The sequence below is a fragment of the Metopolophium dirhodum genome, chromosome 1, assembly GCF_019925205.1.
Source record: "Metopolophium dirhodum isolate CAU chromosome 1, ASM1992520v1, whole genome shotgun sequence".
In the NCBI taxonomy this organism is placed as follows: Eukaryota; Metazoa; Arthropoda; class Insecta; order Hemiptera; family Aphididae; genus Metopolophium; species Metopolophium dirhodum.
Genome location: NC_083560.1, coordinates 102,457,182 through 102,482,322, shown reverse-complemented (window position 1 = coordinate 102,482,322; position 25,141 = coordinate 102,457,182). Strand labels below are relative to the sequence as shown.

At 29.3% G+C, this 25,141-nt stretch overlaps 1 protein-coding gene across 1 annotated transcript; it reads left to right on the top strand.

The window, feature by feature from the left end:
- The first annotated feature begins 406 nt into the window (after positions 1 to 406).
- On the top strand, positions 407 to 15,111 carry LOC132936973 (keratin, type I cytoskeletal 9). Its single transcript, XM_061003799.1, has 5 exons — positions 407 to 1,428; positions 8,178 to 8,310; positions 12,675 to 12,824; positions 13,319 to 13,561; positions 14,406 to 15,111. The coding sequence occupies exons 1-5, from the start codon at positions 625 to 627 to the stop codon at positions 14,519 to 14,521; spliced, it is 1,446 nt and encodes a 481-aa protein (XP_060859782.1). The 5' UTR covers positions 407 to 624; the 3' UTR covers positions 14,522 to 15,111.
- The last annotated feature ends 10,030 nt before the right edge of the window (positions 15,112 to 25,141 follow it).

Sequence of the window (25,141 nt, the reverse complement as noted above, 5' to 3'; positions counted from 1 at the left end):
TAATATTATAATTCAACACTTTTAATCGGGTACCACCATGCCATGACAATATTACATTATACCTACTTTAATAATATAATACCTAATCGTGTAGAGACGGAAAAATAAATTCGATTTTTTCCGATTCCGTTGTAATTTAACACCGTCGCACGCTATACCCGTCACCACATGTACACACACACGTGTACGCGTATACACAGTACACACTCGTACACACACGTACACACACGTACACACACGTACACACACACACACATATGCACAAGTACACTCACACACATGTGCACAGTGACGAACCGTACTAAGCGTTATAAGCATTTGAGGTGCGGCTAGGCGTGGTTACTATGGCTACGACACGGAGGTGTTGAATCGACATTTTTTTCATCGCCTTTTCCAATCACACCGCCAGTGCACACACCTGATATAATATACTTACGCGTGTACCGTTATCGGCCTCGGGCTATACCATCATCCTGCAACTCGCGCGCGTATCGGCGTCGTTATAGCCGTTGTCTATAATAATATTATAACGACGCACAAGTCTCTCCGGCCGCGAGCCCTTCCGCGCCGGCCAAATTTCGAGAGTGACGTTCGTGCGGGGATCGCAGTCGAGTCGTCGCCATCATGGCCGGGCTGGGCGACACGTCGGGTGACATACAGCCGAGGACCGATCACGCCAAGGACATACTGCAGATGACCCGCGACTCGGAGATGATGCAGAGCTACGTTCGGGTGGGCAAGTCGGACGAGTCGGACGACTGCGGCGGCGGCGGAGGCGGCAGCGAGGGGAACGGCGTGAGCGTCGGCGGAGTCGGAGGTGGCGTCGGCCGAGGTGAATCGGATTCGGACGATGTAGCCGGAGCGACGGGTTACGTGGTCGGCGTCGGTGCGGGCGTAGGCGACGGCCACGGTGTATCGGGCGCCGGGCGTCCCGGTCGAAAGGGCTGCAGGGTGGCCGCGGGCCGGCGTCATGGGCGTCGTAGGGGTGGTGGTGGTGGTGGTGCTGCTGCTGGAGGTGGAGGTAGTGGCGGAGGTGGCGGTTCTTTTGGAGGCGGCGGCGGCGGCGGTGCGACCACGACGTTCGACGAGCTGACCGAAGAGTTCAAGACGCGCAAATCGGGCACCGGCGGCGGAGCAGGCGTCGGTGGCGGTGTTGGCGGAGGTGGTAGCGGTTTCGGTGGCGGCTGGGCCAAGCGGCACAAGCGCGACTCGCGGTCCAGGCTGCTCGAAGAAGTGTACACGGACAAGGACCGAGCGGCCGCTGTTAACCTGGGCACGCGCGACATCAAAGCGTCGCTGCGCATGAAACGGCGGCAGGACCGGAACCGGACGCTGCACATACCGTCTACGGCCGAGTCACCCACCCTGTTGGCTTTGGCCCGGCACTGCGTCAATGACGTGAGCGTGTCGCTCGAGTTCATCGACAAGGTTAGGATGGGGTGACGCGGGTCGGGACGGGTTTGAGAGAGTTTCGGTTAGAAATCCTGCTTTATATTATAATCACTAAATTGTAAATATGAACCGCGCGTTGTATATGAAAAAGCCGGCTTCCAACGACGCGTGGCTCGGCTCGCGGCTCGGCTCGTGACCCGTGACTGTGCCGAAAAATGCACGTGACGAGCCGCTAAGCTTGTGTCAAAAGATCGCCAAGGTTTATTGCGTTTTTTTTTCGTTCTCTCAAAAGTGCCCCACTATCAGAAACCACCATTACCAATATTTTTATTGGTATCATATTATAAACAACAATTATATTATTTTTAATAATAAATTTATTTAACTATTCTTTTTTATAATAATGAATAATGAAAACGAAATCAAATATTGGCGTTGTCTGATAGTGGGATAACTTTGTCGGTCCACAGCATGTTCCATATTTATATCGCCGTTCAATGTTTATTATACCTATCTATACGGGCTTTCTGCTTGCTTTGGCATATTGCTGGTAAGTACCTATATTATAATTTGAACAACCGCTACAGAGTTTTGAAATTTTCACCAAATATTTATATTTTATAATAGCATTTTTTAAAGATGGTGTAGGTATAATTTTCAAAATATTTTGGATTTGTCTGTGTAATTTAAATAGACATTTAAACTTTAATATTTTCATCTTTTTTTCAGTTTATTTAAAACTAGTGCTACGAAATAATAAACAATTAATACGGTATTACCAACAAAAACAATACATTTATTAGTTATTACTAATACTTTAGTAATATAAATAAACTATAAAAACATTGTACCTGTGTAGTAATTTTAAATTTAAATATGAATAACTTATGCAAGACATTTATTTAAATTTACAAACTTTTTGACCCAGCTAATCAATTTTAACACTTATTTCAAAATTTCAAAAATTAAAATGCCTATTTTAATAGCTTAAATTAAGAATAAATATTTTGTAAATTTAGTTCTGTATTGATAATCATATTTATTTTAGTGATGGTGAAATATTATTTTCAAAAAAAATTATGAAATTATGAATAACAACAAAATAACAAAAATTATTTTAGGAGAAATCATTAGCTTACGTTTAATGTTACGAATATAAATTATCTTGAATTAATGTCGTCAAAATTGAACTTCAATCCCTCATAATAATTTAAACTTTATATGCTTATAAAAAAGAATTGATAGTGTATTTTTTGATATTTTTTGAATATTTGTAAGAAAAACTTATGAGAAAACTTGTATTAAATTTGTATGTTTTTTAACTTATTAGGTATCCAATAAAATATTATCATGCATAAATCGATAACATTTCAAATGTCTATAAATAGCATAGAAGCAGCGATAATATTTTGAAATTTTTATCAAAATTATAAATTATCCTTGTATAAATATTTGTTGAAAAAAATATTCATTTCTAAATTAAAACATAAAAAACATTTGATTTTTGTCGAAATCTGAGTTTACGAAAGAATTCCCGTTTTTACTATTGAGACATTTTTGGGTTAAACTACCTATCTACTATCTACGTCGTACTAAATATCTCTCTCAAAGTTTAAGATTTGATTATTTTTACTGCTCCAAAAATACTATGGTCAAATTAGACACAAAAAACAAATCAATATATATTCATCGCTCCACTCAGAATCTAAAAGTAACTAAGACTAATAAAATATTGATCAAATTTGATTCTGTTGTTTCGATTATTATTGATGGTTATTTACAAAAAAAAAATTATCTATCGTATATTTTTATTTTTGTAAAACTTAAGATTATTTTCTTCCACATCGTAATATAATGCTTAAGGTATACATATAATATAGTGGTGATTGCCGCTCACCACCATATGTGCTTGTGTATTCGACATACCTACAATAGGGGATTTCAACACACGAAATTACAGACGAGAAATACGTGATACTGTTGCAAAGGTTAAAAATAAGGTGGGGGTTACTATTTTTGATAAGGGTTAGGGTTATGGGTATTGTAGTATACAAATATTATAATAATACTCATGGTATCTCTAGAACATTTTTAAGTTCACTACGCCGATATAAAGTATGCCTACCATATAAGTTTGTAGTTAGGTACCCTTTGTAGGTACATATTATATCAAATACTTTGCTACAATGATGTTAGCTATTGCAATACTGACATATTCTTGACATAATAATATATCGTATTCCTAGTACCTACCAAGAGTAACGACTGTGTGAAGAAGTCATTACGATCCGATGATAAACTCATTAAAATATAAATATTTGGACTCTTCAACTTCAGATTTATAAATTATAAGAAGCCGTATAATTATTCACTGACATGATAACATTTTAACCGATGAGAGTGCTTTACGAATCAACAAATTTAAAATTAAAAGTTAATTTTCTTTTTTAACTTAAAAGTTTAAAGTTACAAATTAATAAAAGTGGGTAAGTGAGTACCGCACTGCTGTACAAAATATGAAAAATAGAAGGATGAAAATTCGTTAATTTCACGATGAAAATCCAATATCGTAAAAATTTTAAATTCAAACGCTCATAAAAGATGTATGTTATTTTTCGTAAACTTTATTATTGTTTAAGGTAGAAAAATATGTGGAGAATATTCTAATAAAATGTTTAATGATAGCTATAAAAAGAAAAACTATTATGAATTTCTAACTGAATAATAATTTTAAGATTCTCGTCATTATCGAAATGTTGTCAAAATTTATCTTTAAATTCATTTCAAAATAATTGTGCCTATGTATCTTTAATATTTTTTAACTTCCAATAATTCAACTTATAAGAAACCTTGTATTAATTTTTTTAACTTATTGAAAATGTTTTTATAGAGAATAATTTTAAAAAAGGTGGGTAAGTGGATGTCACTCTGCTGTATAGTAGATTACAAGTGGATCACTGTAACGGATGGTGTTAAATTTGAATTCAATGATATAATATCATTGTATAAGAAAAACGATTCTGAGTGAAAACAGGTAATCAGCCTATGATATTATCAAGTATATTTGATGATATTATTGTGAATAAAGTAATTTATATATAACCTATTTACGTGGAGCCTTGTTTTAAATTTTCTATCCTTAGCTATAAAAGTTGAACATTTTATAAATTTTTAACTACAAAATAATAATTAAATTTAAATTTGATAAATTTTGTCAAAATTTGAACTTAAAATGTTTATAAAAAAAAGTTGTGCCTATGTATTTTTAATATTGTAAAATATATCAGGAGCCTTGCATTAAATTTTCACGCTTACCCAACAAATAATTTATTGATATTTATAGAAAAAAAAAACTAAAAACAATGTCCAAAAACAATGTCCGTAAACAGCTCAAAAAGAGTCAAAATATTTTCGAAATTATATGGTGTATAGAAAATAAAAATATAAACATTCAGTAAAATTTTCATGTATGTACAGTTATTCGTTTTTGAATAACAACAAAATAGCAAAATCGTTACGTGAGAAATCGAATGAATATCAAATGTTGAAAAAAATGAATTTCAAACTCTCATAAAAATTTAATTTGACTTTCTTGCAGACATTTTTTTTTTTTATAAAGGTAAACAAACTTATGAGAATTCTCGAACTACATTTTCAAATTTTAGATTTAAAAAGAACATTTTTTTATGAATTTCTAACTCAAAATAATTTTCAAATTTTCGTCATTTTTACGTATTTTGTCAATATTTGAACTTTAGATGATTATAAAAAAAACTGTGACTATAGATTTTTAATTTTTTTCATCTGCCTTCAAAACAATAACCTAGGATCCTTCTATTAAATTTTCAAGCTTTTTCACCGACAAATACAGTTTTATTGATATTTATAAAAAAAAAAACAAAAAAAAAAAATGGAAACTGAAAATGTCCGTAAACAGCTCAAAATAAGTCAAAATATTTGGAAAATATTATGGTGTATAGAAAATGCTAATATAAACATTCAGTCAAAATTGCATGTACCTACGGTCATTCGTTTTAGAGTTGCACCAAAAACCATAATCAATTTTCTCAAAAATAGATTTTGCGTAAAAATTCCCGTTTTTCCTTAATTTTTCTTTTGTTTTTCATGTTTATTTTGAAAACTTTTGGAAAATGTTTACTTTTGACCCCCCAAAGTATCAAGATTCACTTTTCTATCGGAAAAGTTACTGTTAAAGAAAATCCAAGCACTTTTACTATCCAAAACGTGATGACAGACACAAAAAAAAATAAAAAACACACATCATTGTAAAATTAATATATTCATCGCTTCGCTCAGAATCTAAAATTTACAAAATTCGAAAATTAGTTAGGGCTATCAAAAAATTGAAAACAATACGACACAGATAAAGTTGTTCCCTCGTGGAATTTTTGTTATTCTCCTATAAATACAGAGGGAGTTAAGTTGTCCCGCGCAAAACAGTTTTTTTTATATTGTACATTTTTAAGGGTGTGTAGAGACAGACGTCCTCTCAACGTTACAATCCAATTAATTAACTCATAAATTACAGCATAATATATATCATGGAGACAAAATTAACTCGTTATGCAGATGAGTATAGATGAGTAGGTACCTAATTTAATTAAAAGTAACTTTTTAATTCGTTAATGCCAAACCTTGGCTTTAAGTAGGTACCTACCTCAATATATTTAGGGATTTTGTATAAGCATAACAATGCGTTTTTGGATATTGATACGTGTCGATTAATAAATCGTGTTAAACTTGAATAATGAGTAATGACCGACGTCGACTCATCTACCTATGGCTAATGTGTCAGTTCTATCATGTAGGTAGGTACTCTTGTCATGACAGTCGTCAGTCATATGCAACAAGTTTTATATGATGAAATGTTATACGACGTTTCATATATGAATAAGTAATAACAATAGAATTTCACTGTATGGTACGGTGAATAATATAATATTATAATACACGCAACACGCGTGTACTGTTCACTTGGCTTTACGAAATTCAATATATGACAAATCTCAAGTCTTAAGAAGCTCCTTACAAGTTCGTATTTGAAGTTGTCAGAAAGTTTTGAGTTGTTCGTGTTAATCACTTATAGTGACGGCAATGTTCACACGTATACAACATCACTAATGTTTGCACTGATAGTTTTTAGTGAAATGTCAGCAGACAGTTTAATTATAATTTATTAATCACCTTCGACCTTTCTTCATTTTAAACTTGATCCTTAGACTTACGTTTATCGAATTTCCAATCTTCGATATTTATTAAAGTAAACTGCTCGTTTGGCACAAGGACAATTATTTTTAGTAATAGTTAGATACTAAGTGGTGAGCGGGTGTAACATAATAAATTAGTTACAATAGTGAAATAAAGAAAAAGTTTAATGACTTATAAATTACAAAATGATTTTGGATAAGCAATTTTTGGTTTTCAAAGTAAGCTTTTGCGAGTATGATTATTTTGGATGTAGGTACTTAAAATGGCGTAACTAATCGATCTATATACTATGCTTATTAATAGCTAACTATTATATATACCTAAGCCATTCTGCATTCATAGGTAATGAATAATAGTGTATAGGTACAATGTGCCGTTGGTACGTTACTTGTACTAACTAAAGTTCTATAAGTAACATTAATACCTACGTATTCCTACATGATATTATATGATATAAAACAATATATAATATAATATAACCTTTCACTATAATATTATGAGACCTACGTCAAAGTGAATAATATTAAACAAAGTTCATCAAAGTGGGTGCATTACATTATTAAGTAATAATTACTGCAGCAAACGTCACTACAGTTCAGTAGAAAATTCATAATTTTACTAGACTTCGTATTTAAAATAAAATATGAATGTACAATTTAATTTTACTTAGGTACAGTTTTAAATGTTGTACATTATATTTGTACCGCTTTTATGTATAATATTGTCACACTTTGTCGTAGAATCCTTTTTTATTTAAATTGAATAAGTATTAAATATAACATATTTTTAACTACCAACCTACCAACCTACACATTTATAAATTTGTAATCGACCCAATTGATGTAATAAAATCTTGTGTAAGTAAATATAAGTATTTGAAAAAGTTTAAAATAATATTATATTATATTATCAAGTATCAACATTATAAAGGTAGATATTTCCAAACATGTACAACATGACACTTGTTAATAAAATAGTTTAATTCACAAATAAATGATAACTTATTTTAACAGTTCTGCAGTAGTTGTATCTTGTACTGTTTCGTGTTTAGGTACTGCCTAGTGTTTTAGTTTGGTACATCAACCAAATGTCCAAATATACCTATAATATGTCAAAGTAGAGTCCATCATAATACCCATTTGAAACATGTTATAGCCATTAGGTGTAATACATTATATAAAAATATTCATTACATTTAATGTGGATTTCAAATTATTAAAAATTTTCAATATTATTTGTAAGTATACCTAAGTACCTACCTTTATGGATATAAAAGTCTTGCATAGATCCGTCATGAGTCACAGGAATCTGTTAATTATTGTGGGAGACCGGATACAGTAGTAAATGATTTATTTCTTACACAATTTTAACTTTATCAATTGATTATAATTTCAATCAATAATGTAACTATAACCTACATTTTAAAATATGTGTGAATTTAACTTGAGTAAGCTGAGGTAGTCATGTAGCTCAACTAATTAAAATGCACAACAAATATGACAAATTCAATTGGCTGCGACACTCGATGATATTTTATTTTTTATTTTTGTTTAAAGGCATTGGAATTGAGTCCGAATGACAAAACGGCTTTGGTTTCTAGAAGCAAGTGTTATCTACTTCTCGGGCAACCGCGTTTGGCATTGAAAGACGCCGAAGTTGCGTTGAACGAGGATAGCACGTATCTGAAAGGTATTGTAAGAAAATTATAACTAATATAAGGACCAACTTACCTACCTAAATGTACAAGTAAAGAAATTTGTTCTTTCCCCACTTCTCGCAGTTTAAAGTTCAAATAATATTTCAGTACTTGCGATTGGAAAAAAAAATAGGAATATTAACTATAAATTACATACTAATGGAAAAATATATGGATAATACCTATATATTATTATTTCATTAAAAATTACTGTGATATTAATGAAATGTGAAATATGTTGAACAATAAAGTATAAATAATATCCCACGTAAGCCCTCAGATCATATGAAAAACATCATCAAACATTTATTTGTGGATAAATTGGCTCTTTATACAAATACTTAGAAAAATAAAATACCGGCGTTAAATAATTGAAAATAAAATATATACCTAGGTACCTAGGTTATAAAAGAAAAACGTAATTAATACGTTTTAGAAAAAATAAAATTGCATTAAAATATATATTATACAATTAAGAAACAGGAACCTAAAATGTTTTCTAAAATAGATAAAATATCCAAAAGATGGATTTAAATTCATCATTCCATAGAATAGGTTTCTAAATAGCTTGATCTGCTAAATCTAGATTCAAGAGAAAAATATGTAAATAGTAATAACTCATACTCATCTCTTTTAACTATGAAATTTTTTAATACATTTAACAACTACCTACTTAGATTTACAACTATACATAATAATATATAGTGTTGCCCAGACTAAATTAAATACCAACTGATGCAGTTGCAATTACTCTCAAGGGAGGTTGGCGTAAATCACTGGGTCACGAGGAAGCTCATATAAATTATAATAATTAATTTTTGTAAGCTATAGTGATTTACTGATTTATTTCAATATTTCATCACTATGGATCACTAAGATTCCCAACCTTTTTAGATCCATGACTCTCACATAGTCACATTTATTTATTTAGATGAGGGTCACCCCTTATCAACATTACATATTAAGTATGAATACAATATTTATGATCATAAAAATTAAATCTTTGATTTTAGGCAATTTGATAATATTAAATATAAGAACAGACTGCAAACCAGTAGTGTTTAGAGTCTAGGTAATAAATATCTTACATTATTTAATTTAAAATGTTTAAAATACATTTTATGTGAATATAATAATTGCAGAGCAATGGGGAACATTTTTTAATTATAAACTGTAGGAGCTGGTTATTTTGTTAAACTAGGCTCTTAAAATTATTTTACGTGCCACTGCAGTAATGTATACGTCCAGTGGCGGATAGGATTATATTTTTTTACCTGGAAGTAATTTGAATAAGGGCCTCCAAAAACTAAGACGTGAGCGAAATTTTAATCTGATATAACAATTCAATACAGTGGCATAGCCAGGAATTTTGTATGGGGGGAGGGGCTAGGTATACAAATACAATATGTCTTTTATTTACAATTTTTATTTTTTATGAATCTTGATAAAATTCTAAGGTCAACACAGTCAATGGGGAGGGGGCTATATCGTGTATTAGCCCCCTTGCTACGTCACTGATACAATACAAAACTATATATTAAGTAATATAGGTACAAACTTCGTTTTGAAGTTATTGATGAAAAACTTCAAAAACTAAATTTTTGTCGTAACACGCATTAAAAAAAAAAAAAAATACTTAGAATTGAATATCGCTCGAAAAAAAAATCGAAAATATCCCCCGATTTGCTGTGTAAAACCACTCTTGGGTAGGCCTCGGAATTAAACATGTCTGTGAGATGGAACATATAATCGGCTAACGCTGCCACTAGCTCGCTGCGCTACGCTCGGACAAAAAAATCGAAAAAACACCAAACACGAGTTCCTCTGCGCGGCATTTAAGTATAGTGTTGCGCACATGCGTATAAACGTAAAATCGCAAACTTTGGATGACTATAACTTCCAAAATAATGGTTTCCGCAAAAAATTCAAACGGTTTCGAAATCAGCGTTAAAATCCACACATTTTGATAAAAAAAATTAAAAAAACTATAAAAGCCTATAACCACCTCATTGGTACATTATAATATAGTACAGCTATAATCTAACGATATTAAATACGGTTTTCTATAACTCTAGTCTAAAAATAAATCTCAATATTCCCTATGATACGGGGAACAAAAATAAATATTGTTTATACCTAGCTAAATAATTATGGTATTTTTCTTGTAGAGTGGTTAAAAATATTAAATTAGTCAATTTGCATCTTTATTAAAATTATTTCCAATCTCCATCACACAAGGTTCATGAACATGCAGTACTTGATAAATGGTCCTAGGGCCCCCATACATCAACACAGGATAGGGCCTACCGGGAAAATCCCGAATTCCCAATGGGCCTATCCGCCACTGTATACGTCCATTTCGTTGAACATTTAAGTCAGTAATAGCCAATAGGTGCAATTAATATTTAGAACATATTATGTCAATAGTCGCTGAATACCATTTTAGTTTAAAGAATGTAGTAATTAGCAATATTTTTAATTTGTATGTTCAAATTGGAATTTAATTTTAAATGTATAAACAAATAAGAGATATTACCAATCAAGTATAAATCATCTACCATAGTAATTATAATAGATAGTCAAATAATATTTTTTAAAGTTACATAAATATAATAATATATAAGTCGTTGTCATATCACGAATAAAGATAGTATGGATGCTAATGCGATGCCAATTTGGGGCGTCACTGTTCTCCGCCAAAATGACCCTAGATCGTTATCATCGTGCCCGTCTTCCACCAAAGGTTACATTCCAGTTTCTGTCAAAATAATCTAAAATACCTTAATACCTATTATTTTAGAAACTTTTTGAGAACTTCTGAACCTATAACTCCGTCACATTGTAATGATTATAATATCGCTTCATCTCACCTCGTAAATTCTATAATTTCTCATATCTAGCAATATTAATATTACAAATGTATTACCCAACATATGTATAGGGGCGTAGGTATTATACAACTGTTGCCATTTTCCTCCAAAAACGAGATACCGTTTTCCTCCACTATCCATTTTCCTACAAAAAAATAAAAAATAATTCTTGACCATTTTCCTTCATTTTCCATTTTCCTCCAATAAATAATAAATAAAATAATAAAATAGTTAATATAAATATTTTATGCATAGCAAAAAAATAAAAAATATTCTTTATTAGGCTTAATCGACAGCTGATATATATCTAGCTGGTACCAGAATGTATCCACCAAAAATGTGATCCTAGCAGGGCTTGCATTTGAAAAAAATTCTGTTTTGTGTTATTTACAATTAAAACGTTACGCAATTTTTACGTTTATCGTTATTTAGAATTAAAACGTTATTCAAGTTTTGCATTTATTGTTATTTAATATAGCTATAATGCTGTATAAAAAATACCTAATATACAATTTAAAAATAATAACTAATTCGGGTAGGCAATGGCCCGGATACGAAATATAATATAATCAATTCTTAGATTGTTGCATGAAATAAATGTTTCTACGAAACCAATAGACCTTTTAACTAAATAAATTTTAAAATATTTTGTTTTGCGTTTTTTTTCGGTCAATGGTTTTCTATAAATTACGTTTTGCGTTATTTTTCGTTTTATGATGTTCTATAAATTATGTTTTGTTTAATGATATATAATATATTTTTTTAATTGTTATGTTTTGTTTTACGGTATTTAATTATTTTTGATTATCGCTTTCCGTCATAATTATGTTTACAAATTTCAATCGTTTTTTGTCAAATATATAACGTTATAATCATAATCTTTATAATACGGAACGTAATACTACAACATCGGCTAAAATATTTTACTTTACGTTTGAAAATTAGGATCTTTATAATATTTTACATGTTACAATATAATAATATACGAATATAGTATTCCTAATAATAGTAAGTTTGTACTTAAATTATTTAAACATTTATATGCACTATTATACATTTATTCCTAATTATATATTACCTATATTTTATTATTTAATGTGCAGATACCTATAGAGGTATCTCAAAAAAACTCCATACAATGCTATAATTGTTGACCGCTAAACTAATAACTAATAACTCATAACTATATGATGCTCTGGGAAAATGTTTATTAGCGTTTTTAATAGATTGAAATAGTCCTTATAGTGTCGTCAAATTAAGTAGGTATATAACTCTGATAATGAAACAACAATATAAGTTATAAGATATAAAAACAGCGATTCTGAACCAAAATTTTTTTTTATGTTTCTAAAAATATCCTAAAATTAGTGTTTCAAATCTAAAATCACTCCTATAGAGTATAGACGACACTGTCTAAATTAGAACGCGCTACACTATATAATATAAACATTTATTATATAATATTATTTTCTTTCTGTGTTATTCAGCCATATATCAGAAAGCGGAAGCACTGTACCATCTCGGCGATTTCGAACACAGTCTCGTGTTTTACCACAGAGGACTCCACGTTCGACCGGAACTCGAACAATTCAGACTGGGCGTGCAAAAAGCCAGAGAGGCCATTGAGAACGCCATTGGTAAGTCCAATGACCGTCCAGTTATACTCATTTTAAAATTGTAAACTGTTTATAATCTTAAAGTACTCAGAACTCGCTTTAAAATCAAAATATTCTAATAAAAATCCAATGTAATTGCCTAGATACAAATATTATCTTTAAATCTTATAAGTGGTCAATTCACTCTAATTTTTAAACTAACAGAGCTACTGTGCTCTGCTGAGCGTACAATTTGCCATGTTACACACTTGTATAAAACGCAGGACATGCGTTTATCACGTAGTTTACATGAATTTTTAAAAAGTTCTTACATAAATCTAGATAAATGCTAATTTAATTCCAAATTAATTTAATAAAAGAAAATTAAGTGTAGAATAATGATGTTTTGAGTTTGGTGCATGCTTTTTTTGTATAGTACCTATCATATCTATATAGTTTGTATGTATATCGTATATTTTTTTTCGAGCTACTAATATCTCACAAGCCATACGATTATAAATAAAATCACTGCGTAGGAAAAATGAAAGACACCGCCGTCGTCATCCAGCAGGTCGGCTGGGGAGACAAGCGCCAAGCAACCACGACCGGAACAGTCAACGGAGGCGGTAGCAGAGGTTCGACACCTGCCGTGACGGGATCGACGACGAGGCACAAAGACGCAGCGGCGTCGGCGGCCACCACTAAAAGCCAATCAAAAATGTTGCTCAGGGAATTGTGCGTGGACAAGGACTATCTGGAACATTTGACGATCGATCCAAGTAATATAATTATATTACTGTAGAGCTGAAATTGTTATGCTATGGATATCCATCATAATATACCTAGGTGGAATATTCGAGAAAACCTTTAGGTTATAGTGATTATTTTTTCGATTTTTTACGGTATTCACCAGCCTTAATTTTTTATAAATATGACAATAAATGATAATATCATATTATAATATATCGAATGACCTCCGAACAAATCAATAATTATGCAACTATTGTTAATTAGGTAACCTGTATTGTATATTTATTTAGCACTACAAATAACTATCGTTTTCTGAACAGAACAGTGTCAGACCAGGTAGGCCATTTATAATAATTAATAATGAATAATTATAACATTTTATATTTTCATAAGTGTGCACAGCTAACAAACCTATCTTCTAACAGTTATAAAATCTAATAAATTATGTAAATATTATTTCTTACAAAATACAATAGGTAGGTTAGGTACCTGTACTATTTTATGTAATGATTTGAAGAAAAATATATGTATGTGTGTAATCTAAATGTATTAAATAACCTAATCAGATAGAATGAATATTGGATATAAATAAATATAATAAAAATGCCAAGTCAACAGTCGTCACCACGTCAATATGTACCTATATACAAATCATACAATATAATAATTGCCATTTATACACAATATTACACATTTACACTTTAACCGTTGCATCCCAAAAATATTGAATGGGTGTACTAATATAGTTATTCATTATTCTTCTACACATTCAATTCTTCAGACTACAATATTATTATAATTTTAATAACTATTTGCGCTATAAATTGGTCTAGCGTGTTAATTATAAGTCATTTTTTTTGGTTTTTTGTACAGATATCGTGAGTGCCATTCAAGAAAACGACAACTATATATTGTCTGAAGCGAAAGATGGCATTAGTTTTTTGAACGGCAGAGAAGAATTCTGGAAACAACAAAAACTTGTCAACTAGATTTATTATAATAAATTCTAAAACAAAATATATTAGATATAGCCGATATAGGTATACCAGTTTAGGATAAAATGACATTTTATAGGACATTTTTGATTTAATCTACTAGGTACATTACTTATAGTTATAAATTTATAAATTTAAGGTAAATAAACTCATTTGATACATAATTTTTTACGTAGTTTTTTTTTAGTTTAAGATTTAATAAGAGCGAGTAATGCATTGGTTTTACAATGATGTTTTTTTTTAAATATAGCTGGTACTTATTAATTTACAAGTCGTAACAAATTAATTTTTTTGAATGTTTTTTTATTTTAGATTCTAAACGTAGAGATGAATGTATTGGTTTTACAATGATGTGTGTTTTTTCTGTATGTCATCGACTTTTGGGGTACCTATCCATTAAAAATATGCTTCGATTTTTTACTTCAGTATCTTTTCTGGTAGAAAAGTGAACTTATTTGGTGTATTAAAGAGGTCAACATTTTTTTCATTTTTTTTAGTGTACCTATCTACCCTACTAATAACCACTGATACTTTAAATGTTCATAAAATTTTATAAACTATAACTTAGTATTTGATCAATCTTTCCTAACCGAGCTATGTCTTGTAATCGAATTATAATCTTATAATTCAAAAGGCTCTGAAATCCCGTTAGGTACAGTATCTAATGGCTAATATTATATTAATTTATTACTAATAGTCACTAGTGTAAGTAATAACTATTCTTGCCCTTGAGATTTTCTTCGGTGATACAGACATTAATTTCATTGAAAATGCATTATCTTTACGTATAAATGGGACTTAACGAACAACAGGTATTCTTTTAATTTTGTTAGTATCTAAATATTATAGTAATAATTAAATTTCACAAGGAATACCTAGGGTATACAATGATCTGCCTAACTTTCAGGTTGACTGAATATGTCAGATATATAAACATCGAATTTATAATAATATAAATTATGATTTATGAGTAAAATGTATATAAAATATCAATGTTTATAGTATAACTAATATAATATACTAGTTATAAGATTATAATTATAAGATTTCTATAAATATTTCTTAGTGCAGCCTAAGAAATATTTTGAATTTGAAATTATTTTACCTATAGAAACATGTGGGCGATGTAGCACCTAATATAAATAAATTGTCTTGATAATAATTTTTAATAGTTCTTTCTTTCAAGTTTTACATATTTTTAAAATACAGTACTTACTGTAATAAAATTACCACAATAATTTAGAATAATACCTATTTTTACTTTTAATTTCGGTACCTACAGAAAATTAAAAGTTGTTTTGATGTTTTATAGTGTACGCGTACCTATTACATGGTAAATAAATACCAAAATATTTGTTTATTTCCTAGAGTCTTTATTGTTCAATTTAGAAACATATGAATACATACATTATGAAAATATATAGTATAAAATAGTATGCAAATTTGCATTGAATATACTTTGATCGATATAAGTTATTAATTTTTATACATTTTCACAATCATGTCCCATAGGCTAAGTGGCTTTATAGAACCCGTTTTATTATTGTGCACACGATTGTCAAAAAGTATGCATACCAAACACTATAACATCGGGTTTGGATGTTGGCATAACATTTGACTTGGAGCGCAAAATAAATCATCATAACTGGCGAGGTCCGTAACTGCACCATGTCTGTCATCTCCATCACTTGTCATTTGGATGGCACGTCGTGTTCTCTTTGAGATAAACAAAAAATAACACACTTCACTATTTGATATTAGGTAATAATATCAACGCATTCAAATTTTTTTTTTTAATTATTACCGCTTACCAATTTATATGTACCTGCTTACCTATGTGTAGTTCATACACTAAACTACTAAATGTCATTTATACCCCTTCAACCTACGACATCCATCTGTAACTTTTACTACCCATTATTAATTAATTAACACTTAGGTATATTTTTTCTACTACATAATTATTTAAATGTCCACCTGCTGTATCATGATATTAAAAATTTAAAATATCCATGTTATAATGTGGATAACATCATAATACTTGTGTTTTACAATATCATTACCATGAATTGCAAAAAAAGAATATATAGGTATAACTATTCTTAGATGTTTATAAGTAACTACAGGTTTTAATATCTATGATAGGCAATGTTCAGGCTGTTCAGAATGGACGCTTATAATATTTTATTCAGTTTTTCAATACTTTTATACCTACCATAAAAAAAATAATTTAATAGACGTTTAAAGTTATTACTTATTAGTTATTACACTATATTAATGAGGCAAATTTGAACAGTACATTTTTATGTTAAATCAATATAAGCCATTAAGTGGCCTCGCTACTACTGTCAATTTTACTTGAAAAGATCGATAAAATTAAATGTAGTCATCCTACGCTATTTGATTTTAGTTCTGATAAAAGATTTGATTTCAACAGAAAAATGTCTTAAAGGACTATACAACTAAAAAAAACCTATGTTTTTTTTATTGTTTTATGTATAGATCTTTGAAAAAGAATAATTTTGGTGGTCTTAAAATTGTTGTCGGACAATTGGTTCCGTGTTTAAATATAAGTCGCGTTTTACGCGTGACGTCATAAAATCACACAGTCCGACGGGTCGTATCTAATATACATGGTCGATTGAAATAATTATAGAGAAAAATTGATTAAAGGTACAAGTTATTAAAGTACATTTTTATGAAAATTTTGCGCAAAATATTGCATTTATTCGGTCATGGATTTAAATAGTTCTAAAATAATTGATTTTCAATTGGTCCAAAAAGGGATGGTCACGGGTGACCTCGAAAGAGCCGCATGCGAAATGTTGATACAAAAATTAATTGTAGAATTTGATTGTAAGATTCAACTGTTTTTATCTGACCGTCATAGAGGTATTCCATATTTTTTCCGGACCCAGCACCCACCCCGAAATAAATCATGAGTTTGACATATTATGGCACCTGTCAAAAAGTCTAATGAAAAGAATGAAGACATTAGAAAAATAATATCCTGATGTATATTTATGGAAATCAAGTATTAATAATCACATATGGTGGTCAGCACAGACGTGCGAAGAAAATGCTGATTTATTAGTAGATAAATTTCTTTGTATTTTATATCATATTGCTAATATTCATGAATGGACAGATGAAAACGGTATAGCAAACAATGCGAACATGAAAAACTGACGGACGAACAAGTAAAAAATAAGCTTTGGATACATATAAAAACTAGTTCCTATGATGCTTTAAAAAAAATGCTAACTGCGAAGGACTTCATTAAAGATTTGAGACAAGCAAAAGATTTTGTTCACACCGGAAAATTGGAATCTTATTACAACGTGAGGCTCAAGTATATGCCTAAACGTATCCATTTACAGTTCAATGGTATGTTCGTACGATCTATATTAGCAATACTCGACCATAACAATAATACTGAAAAAACATTAATAAGAGAAAAAGTTGTATTTTCTAAACCACTAGGACGATTTACAATAAAAAATTCTTACAATAAAACTCAAAATAACTGGAAACGTGATATAATGTCAACAATTATCGAAAAAGCTGAAAAAGAAATTTCACCACAGCCGTTTGATGTACAAAAAGAATGTAATACCGACATCCCAAAAAATATTTATAGAACACCTCGCCCGCCCTATGAAGAATTAAAATCAAAAAGATATTCAAGATTTACCTAAATATATAATATAACTAGGTAATGATAATTATAATAATTCAAATACCTATAATATATTATGTATTTTTGTTTGAAGTAATATATTTTATTTTGAGGTTTTTTTACACATTTATTTTAGTTCTTATATTATTAATTATACCTATGTAAATTTTATTTTTTTGTCTTTCCTATAAACTACCCCGAAACAAATTTCAACACAATAAAAATAATATGATGATCTAAAGAAGTGTATAACCTTTTTATAAATGAACTTTAATAACTTGTACCTTTAATTAAGTTTTCTCTATAATTATTTTAATCGCAAGAAATAAATTCCGCAAATGTATATTAGATACGGCCGTTGGACGGTGTGATTTTATGACGTCACGCGTAAAACGCGACTTATATTTAAACACGGAACCAATTGTCCGACAACAATTTCAAGACCACCAAAATTATTCTTTTACAAAGCCCTATACATTAACATAATAAAAAAAAATAGGTTTTTTTAGTTGTATAGTCCTTTAACATTTTTAAAAATTTACGATTTACAAAATGTACGTTCTATATACAATAATATTCATGTAGGTATTATAAATCAACATTATTATTGGTGCTAGCTCTTTAAAAAATTTTACTCGAAAATTTTTTTTTGCCGTTTTAAATAAGTTTATCGACTTTTGGCAATTTTTTTCTGATTAGCCGGGCCTAAAATAGTATCTGCCTTCAGTTTATTAAATAAACGTAGATGGCGACAACAAATGATAATGAATGTACAAGCTAATTGAAACCTAATGTGTTACAATAAAGTGTAACTTTCAACAAGTAAAATGCAAATATAACATAAAAAACGGCACAAAAAAGAATAAAATGCACCAAAAATACTAAAAAATGACCATAAAGCTTGTAGAAATAATTGTGCAGTTTGAAATATTGAGTAAAATAGAAGTGATGGCTGTTGTGCGGGTAGTTTCTTATACAGTAAATAAAAAATTATAATAATTAATACATTTATAATTATAGACGACGATTAAATGGTACCAATTTTTTTAATTCTTCAATGATATTCTCAACATCAACGTTAATAGCTAAAGACTGTTCCACGTAGTTATAAAATTACTCCGAATATTTTTCATTTAAATTTTAACAATTTACACATACTGCTTGTCCAGTATAGCTGTATAATCACGTGTCGAATATAAAATAATTACGAAAATATTGAATTTTTCAATGAAATTCTATGAATAAACTAGTGATCAATTGATAGACTATAACTATCGATAAGAAGAAACGATTATGATGGTTTTTTTTTGTATCAAAAAAAAATTATCACTGACGAAAATAATATTGAACAAAATAAATTTAATTCCGAGTTTAGTCACACACGGTCTTTTTGACAGGTTTATGACGTTAAGAATAGGTACCTATAAATTCAACAAACAATAGATAGGTAATTGTTTTAAATAGCATTAAAATATTAAATGATTGCTTGACTTGGACATTGAAGGTATTAAAGTACACGAAATAATGTATATTACTTACAATGGGTAATTTGAAAAAAATTTGGTTTTTGGCTTATTAAAGCTGATGTTTTACTGATAACTGATAAGTCTTGGCAGTCTTGAAATTGTGAAGTAATTAAAAATATTTTTTAAATAAGTTTAAACCAAAAGCTACCCTACTGATTTAGGGTGAATAAGTACAAGGTTATATTATATATATATACCTACGTACTAATACTATTATTATTATAGAACTATATTTTAAGCTTATAGTGAATTCATCTAATATTTACAGTGTAAACATAAGTAGGTAACTCATTTATGCTTAAAGTAGAAAACTCAAGAAAATAAAAAGATAGAGAAACATCAACAATGATTCAAACAAAAATCTATGATACACCAAAAGTTTCAAAAGAACTGGTTAGTAACTATCTATACTTTAATATACCTACCTAACTAACGCTCGTGATAAGGACGTCAAAAATGTTCTGCTGATTTAGATCATATACTATACCCTACTATAATATGATCCTTATTCCTTATTTATTATTTAAAATGGAACCATGGAGGCTGCTGGCCGCTGGGAAGACGAATGGATCATAGCAGGAAAAATGTCTCACTGTCCATGACGTCATTACGCCGTATTGCCGTTTATCATTGTTGATAACAGTTGAATAGTTAAAAATAGCCAGGTGGGACAGTGAGAATAAGATAAAACCTAACCAGCATGACATGTAAACAGTTCAATAATCTATAGTATTTTTTCTAATAGTTAGTAATAATTATTATATTAATATTATATTATATTAATTAATATATTTAATATGTATCGTTGTGAATTTTGTGAATCGACGTACGTGTCAGAATCTGGGTTTTATAAACACAGACGTAGTAAACATAGTGAATTAATTTCTCAGCAAAAAGCTAAAAGTGTAACATACTTTTGTGATAGTTGTGATGTTTCATTTAATGTGAAAAAAAAAATAATTCAGCACGTCAAATGCCACGTAAAACAAAAATCTCGTGGTTTAAACATAATATGTTCATTTGAAAATTGTCTAAAAACCTTTTATTCTATGAATGGATATATTTTACATTTGAAATCTTGTCATGAAAAAAAAATTGAATCTGATGTGTTAAATTTTGATACAATGGAAGGTAATGTAATATTGTAATACTTGTATATTTTAATGTCTATATAATATAAAATAGTTCAATAAATACTTTTCAAAAATGCATTATTTTTCTAAGGTAAGTACCATATTAAACAATATTTGTATACAAATAGAATGTATAGTATTGATACCTCTAGGTACCTACCCAACTATTAAATAAATTAACTTGATTATAATATAAACTATAAAGACATAACATTTTCACTGCTATCCTATATAAAACAAATAAAATAAACTGTCACCTAAAGATATAGGTTACATTAATTGATGTTATGTATATTAAATATTAAATTTTAAGATGAATGTAATATGTATAATATGATGATAGGTATGTTTTTTTTTTGTCGATTGACTGTCATGGCAAACTAAAATATAATGAACAAATCATGAACATTAAATGTTTAGTGATTATTATTTTTTTAATTTTATTTTTACTTCATTAAATTAGGCTTAGGAACCAGGTACCTATATCAATAATATTTAACAACTTACTGACAAATTTGTTTACCTAACTATATTATTTATATGAATCAATATAATCATTTAATATTATGCCTGTTATATGGTTTAATCTTTGTTAGATTTTAAGAAATGGAAAAGATTCATTGAAGAAAAAGAAAAATGCCAATATGTTAAAAATACAGCTGTAAAAAAAACTCACAGTAAAGAGTATATTTACTATTTCTGCCACAGATCGTTTGCTCCTAAAACCTCAAATAAAGTAATAAATATTTTGCAAAATAACTAATGAAGAACCTAATGAATGTTTTTACTTTTTATGATTTATGTATGTCTATTGTCTATATAGGGGTGTAAAAATTCCAAAAGCAGTGGATCTGTTAAAACTGGTTCAGTATGTTCATCAAGTATTAAAGTACATGTAAATAGTTCAAAAGTGAATGTACAATATTGTAGTACACATATGTGGCATGATATGGAAATAGGTAAACAAAGATTGTTTACAGAAGACAGAAGTATGATTGCAGGTACTTACTATTATTTAATTTTTGTTTTAATATACTTACATACATTATAGACTATATAATAGTGATTTATGATTTAAAATATTAATTACCCACTCTGTATAATATTGCAATGATTTATTTTTAGGAAAATTGGCAATGGGTGTTCCTGTCAACAGAGTATTAGAAGATATAAGAGCATCAACAATTCAAGGAGACTTAAAACGAATTCATTTGTTAGAAAAAAAAGATGTGCATAACATTAAGAGGGATTATAATATCACATATTCTACAAAAAAGCATGAAAATGATGCGGTTAGTGTCAGACTTTGGGTTGAAGAAAATAAATAATGAAGAAAAAAGGCAATTTAAATCCTGTTTTGTACTATAAACATCAAGGGAGTATAGATAGTGCTGTTCCTCATTTTACAGTTAATGATTTTTGTTTAATTATAATGACTCCATTACAATCAGAACTGTTCATAAAATTTGGCAACGATAAGGTGTGTGTTGATGGTACACACGGGTTGAACGCATACAGCTTTCAACTGTATACAATTGTTGTAGTTGATGAGTATGGAAACGGGTACCCAGTTGCCTTTTGTTTTTCGAATAGATCTGACACTGATACTTACAAGCATTATTTTCAATGCATTAAGAACACTATTGGCACCATTAATTCTTTCATTTTCATGTCTGATGATGAGCCTGCCTTTTATAATGTCTGGTGCTCTATAATGGGATGTGCTGTTAAACAGCTTCTATGCACATGGCACGTACTAAGAAATTGGGTAAAAAATTTAAACAAGATTAATGGTAATGAAAAAAAAAAAATTATTTTTGAAACATTAAAATCACTTATGTTTGAGGTAGATAAAAGTTCGTTTTTTGTTGAAATTGATCAAGTTCTAAATGATCTTTTAAAAGATCCAGACACAGTTGACTTTGGAAAATATTTTGAAAAATGTTATTCAACAAGAGTAGAAAAGTGGGCAATGTTCAACAGAAAATATGTGGGGATAAACACCAATATGTACTTGGAATCATTGCATAAAAACATTAAATACTGCTACCTTGAAGGGAAGCACTGTAAACGTTTGGATATGGCAATTAATGCTCTAATGCAGCCATACTCAACCTTTTTTTTATTTGGGCCACATAAAATATTTTAAAATATTACGCGGGCCGCAAGTTGAAATGAATAGAACGGAAATTAAAAAATGTAAACGCTATTACACATCTACAACGTGACTAACCGTTCATATAATCATAATGCGTACCTTCGAGCTACGGCCAGTTTAGCGATAAGATAAAATACATCAAAATCGTTATAAATAGAAAAAATACCAAAAACATAATCATCCTTATCTATTGTTATATTTTATATTTATAATAATATTAGTTTTGAAACTTATATTTTTTTATCAATTCAACGAGTTCTGTTCGGGCCACATATAAATCGTTGGAGGGCCGCAGGTTGAGTATCGCTGCTCTAATGTCACTTGTCCGTGATAAAAGTTTTGAAAGAGTAATAAAGATCTCAAAAGAGAAGAGATCATCAAAAATAATGCAAATAAACACAGCTCATAAAAAAAGTAGACAAATATCTCAAGATATGATCACAAAAGTTAATGATTACTGGTTAGTTATTTCTGAAAATGATATCAATGTTCAATACAAAGTTGAAAAGTTTCAATCTTTTGATGGTTGTGCTTTGCAGTGTGAAGAATGTCAGATATGTGTACATTCCTACAAATGTTCATGCATGAATAATATTATTTATTTAAATATATGTAAACATATTCATGCATGTGTTAAAACAGAATTAAAGATTATGACTCAAAATGAAAAAAACATTGTTCCACATTCACATGATTTAGTAATTGATAATAGTTTCATTCAGACAGATACAGATAAAATAAATAAAAAAGACTGTGAGATTAAAAATAAAATGGAAATTATCTGTGGTATGTTTAATTGTTCAAATTTAAATGAAGAGGATAAAGACTTTGTCATAAAGCATTGCGATAAAATAATTTCAACACTATCCAAGGGCACAAGATTTAAAAAACCAGTCAATGAAACATTAAAAAGAAAAATTGAACCACAGGCACGCTTTTGGACAAAACAAAAAGTGCAGAACCATCAACCTGCTCTATCATCTACAGAAGCTAAACATATAAGGCAATCTTTAAAAAACATTACAAAATACACTTTAAATGTCAGTTCAACTCCAACATTTGATCATTCTTACATAAAAGATTAATTTTTAATTTTATTTTTAATGGGTATACTATTTAATATTTACCAACTGCTATTATAGACATGAAATAAAATAATCATATAGTGTAGTTCAATAATTTGTATAAATAATATTTTTGTTATGATTTTTTTTTAACCTAACCTAATTTTATGCTATTTTAAAATATACATCTTCATTTTTATAAATTAGTTATAAAATTAAAATTCTTTTTCATTAAAACAACCATATTTCTATTAAGGAAAAAAATATATATAATAGAAAAATACTATAGCATATAATTAAATTATAATACAAACATTAAATGATTATAAATGTCAATAAAAAAATGTTCACTTGTCAAAAGGCTTGAAAACAAAATTCCTTGTAAGTTGTTATTATAGCTATTTAAAAATATTAAAGTTGCAAACACAACATTTTTTTAAGCATTAATGTTAAAATTTGGATCAAATTAGATAGTTAAATGAAAAATAACAATTTAGTTATTTGATTGTAATTTAAAAATATTATTGATGGGTAATTTTAAGAAACTTTTAAGTACCGATATAAATAGGATTATATTTTACACACACAATGGCATTATAATTAATAACAATTAATTCAACCTATGCTGTATATTCAGAACTTGTATTTAGTATTATTTTGTTTTTAATTATGTTACACTAATAAGTCTCAGTAGGTATTAATATAAAAAAAAAATCACCCAACATCCAACCACCCGCCAAATGTTGTATGTGTTGCTTCAGCAGCACATATACCATAGGATAGCCGCCACTGGTATTACTTATTACATAGTTTTTTTTTTAAAATATTAAATATCAATAATTATTACTAACTATTATGAAAAAACTGCAACAACGAAGTGCAAATTGCAAACAAAATACTATTGATTCCCACCTGGCCTGACCACCTCTGCTTATATAGCTATAAAAAACTTTCTGCTGTCTATTATACTTATTATTTTTTTTTTTATTTTTTTTAAAAGTTGGTACTTTCTATTGTTTTAAATAGATAAACCAAAATTATATATCAGCTACCT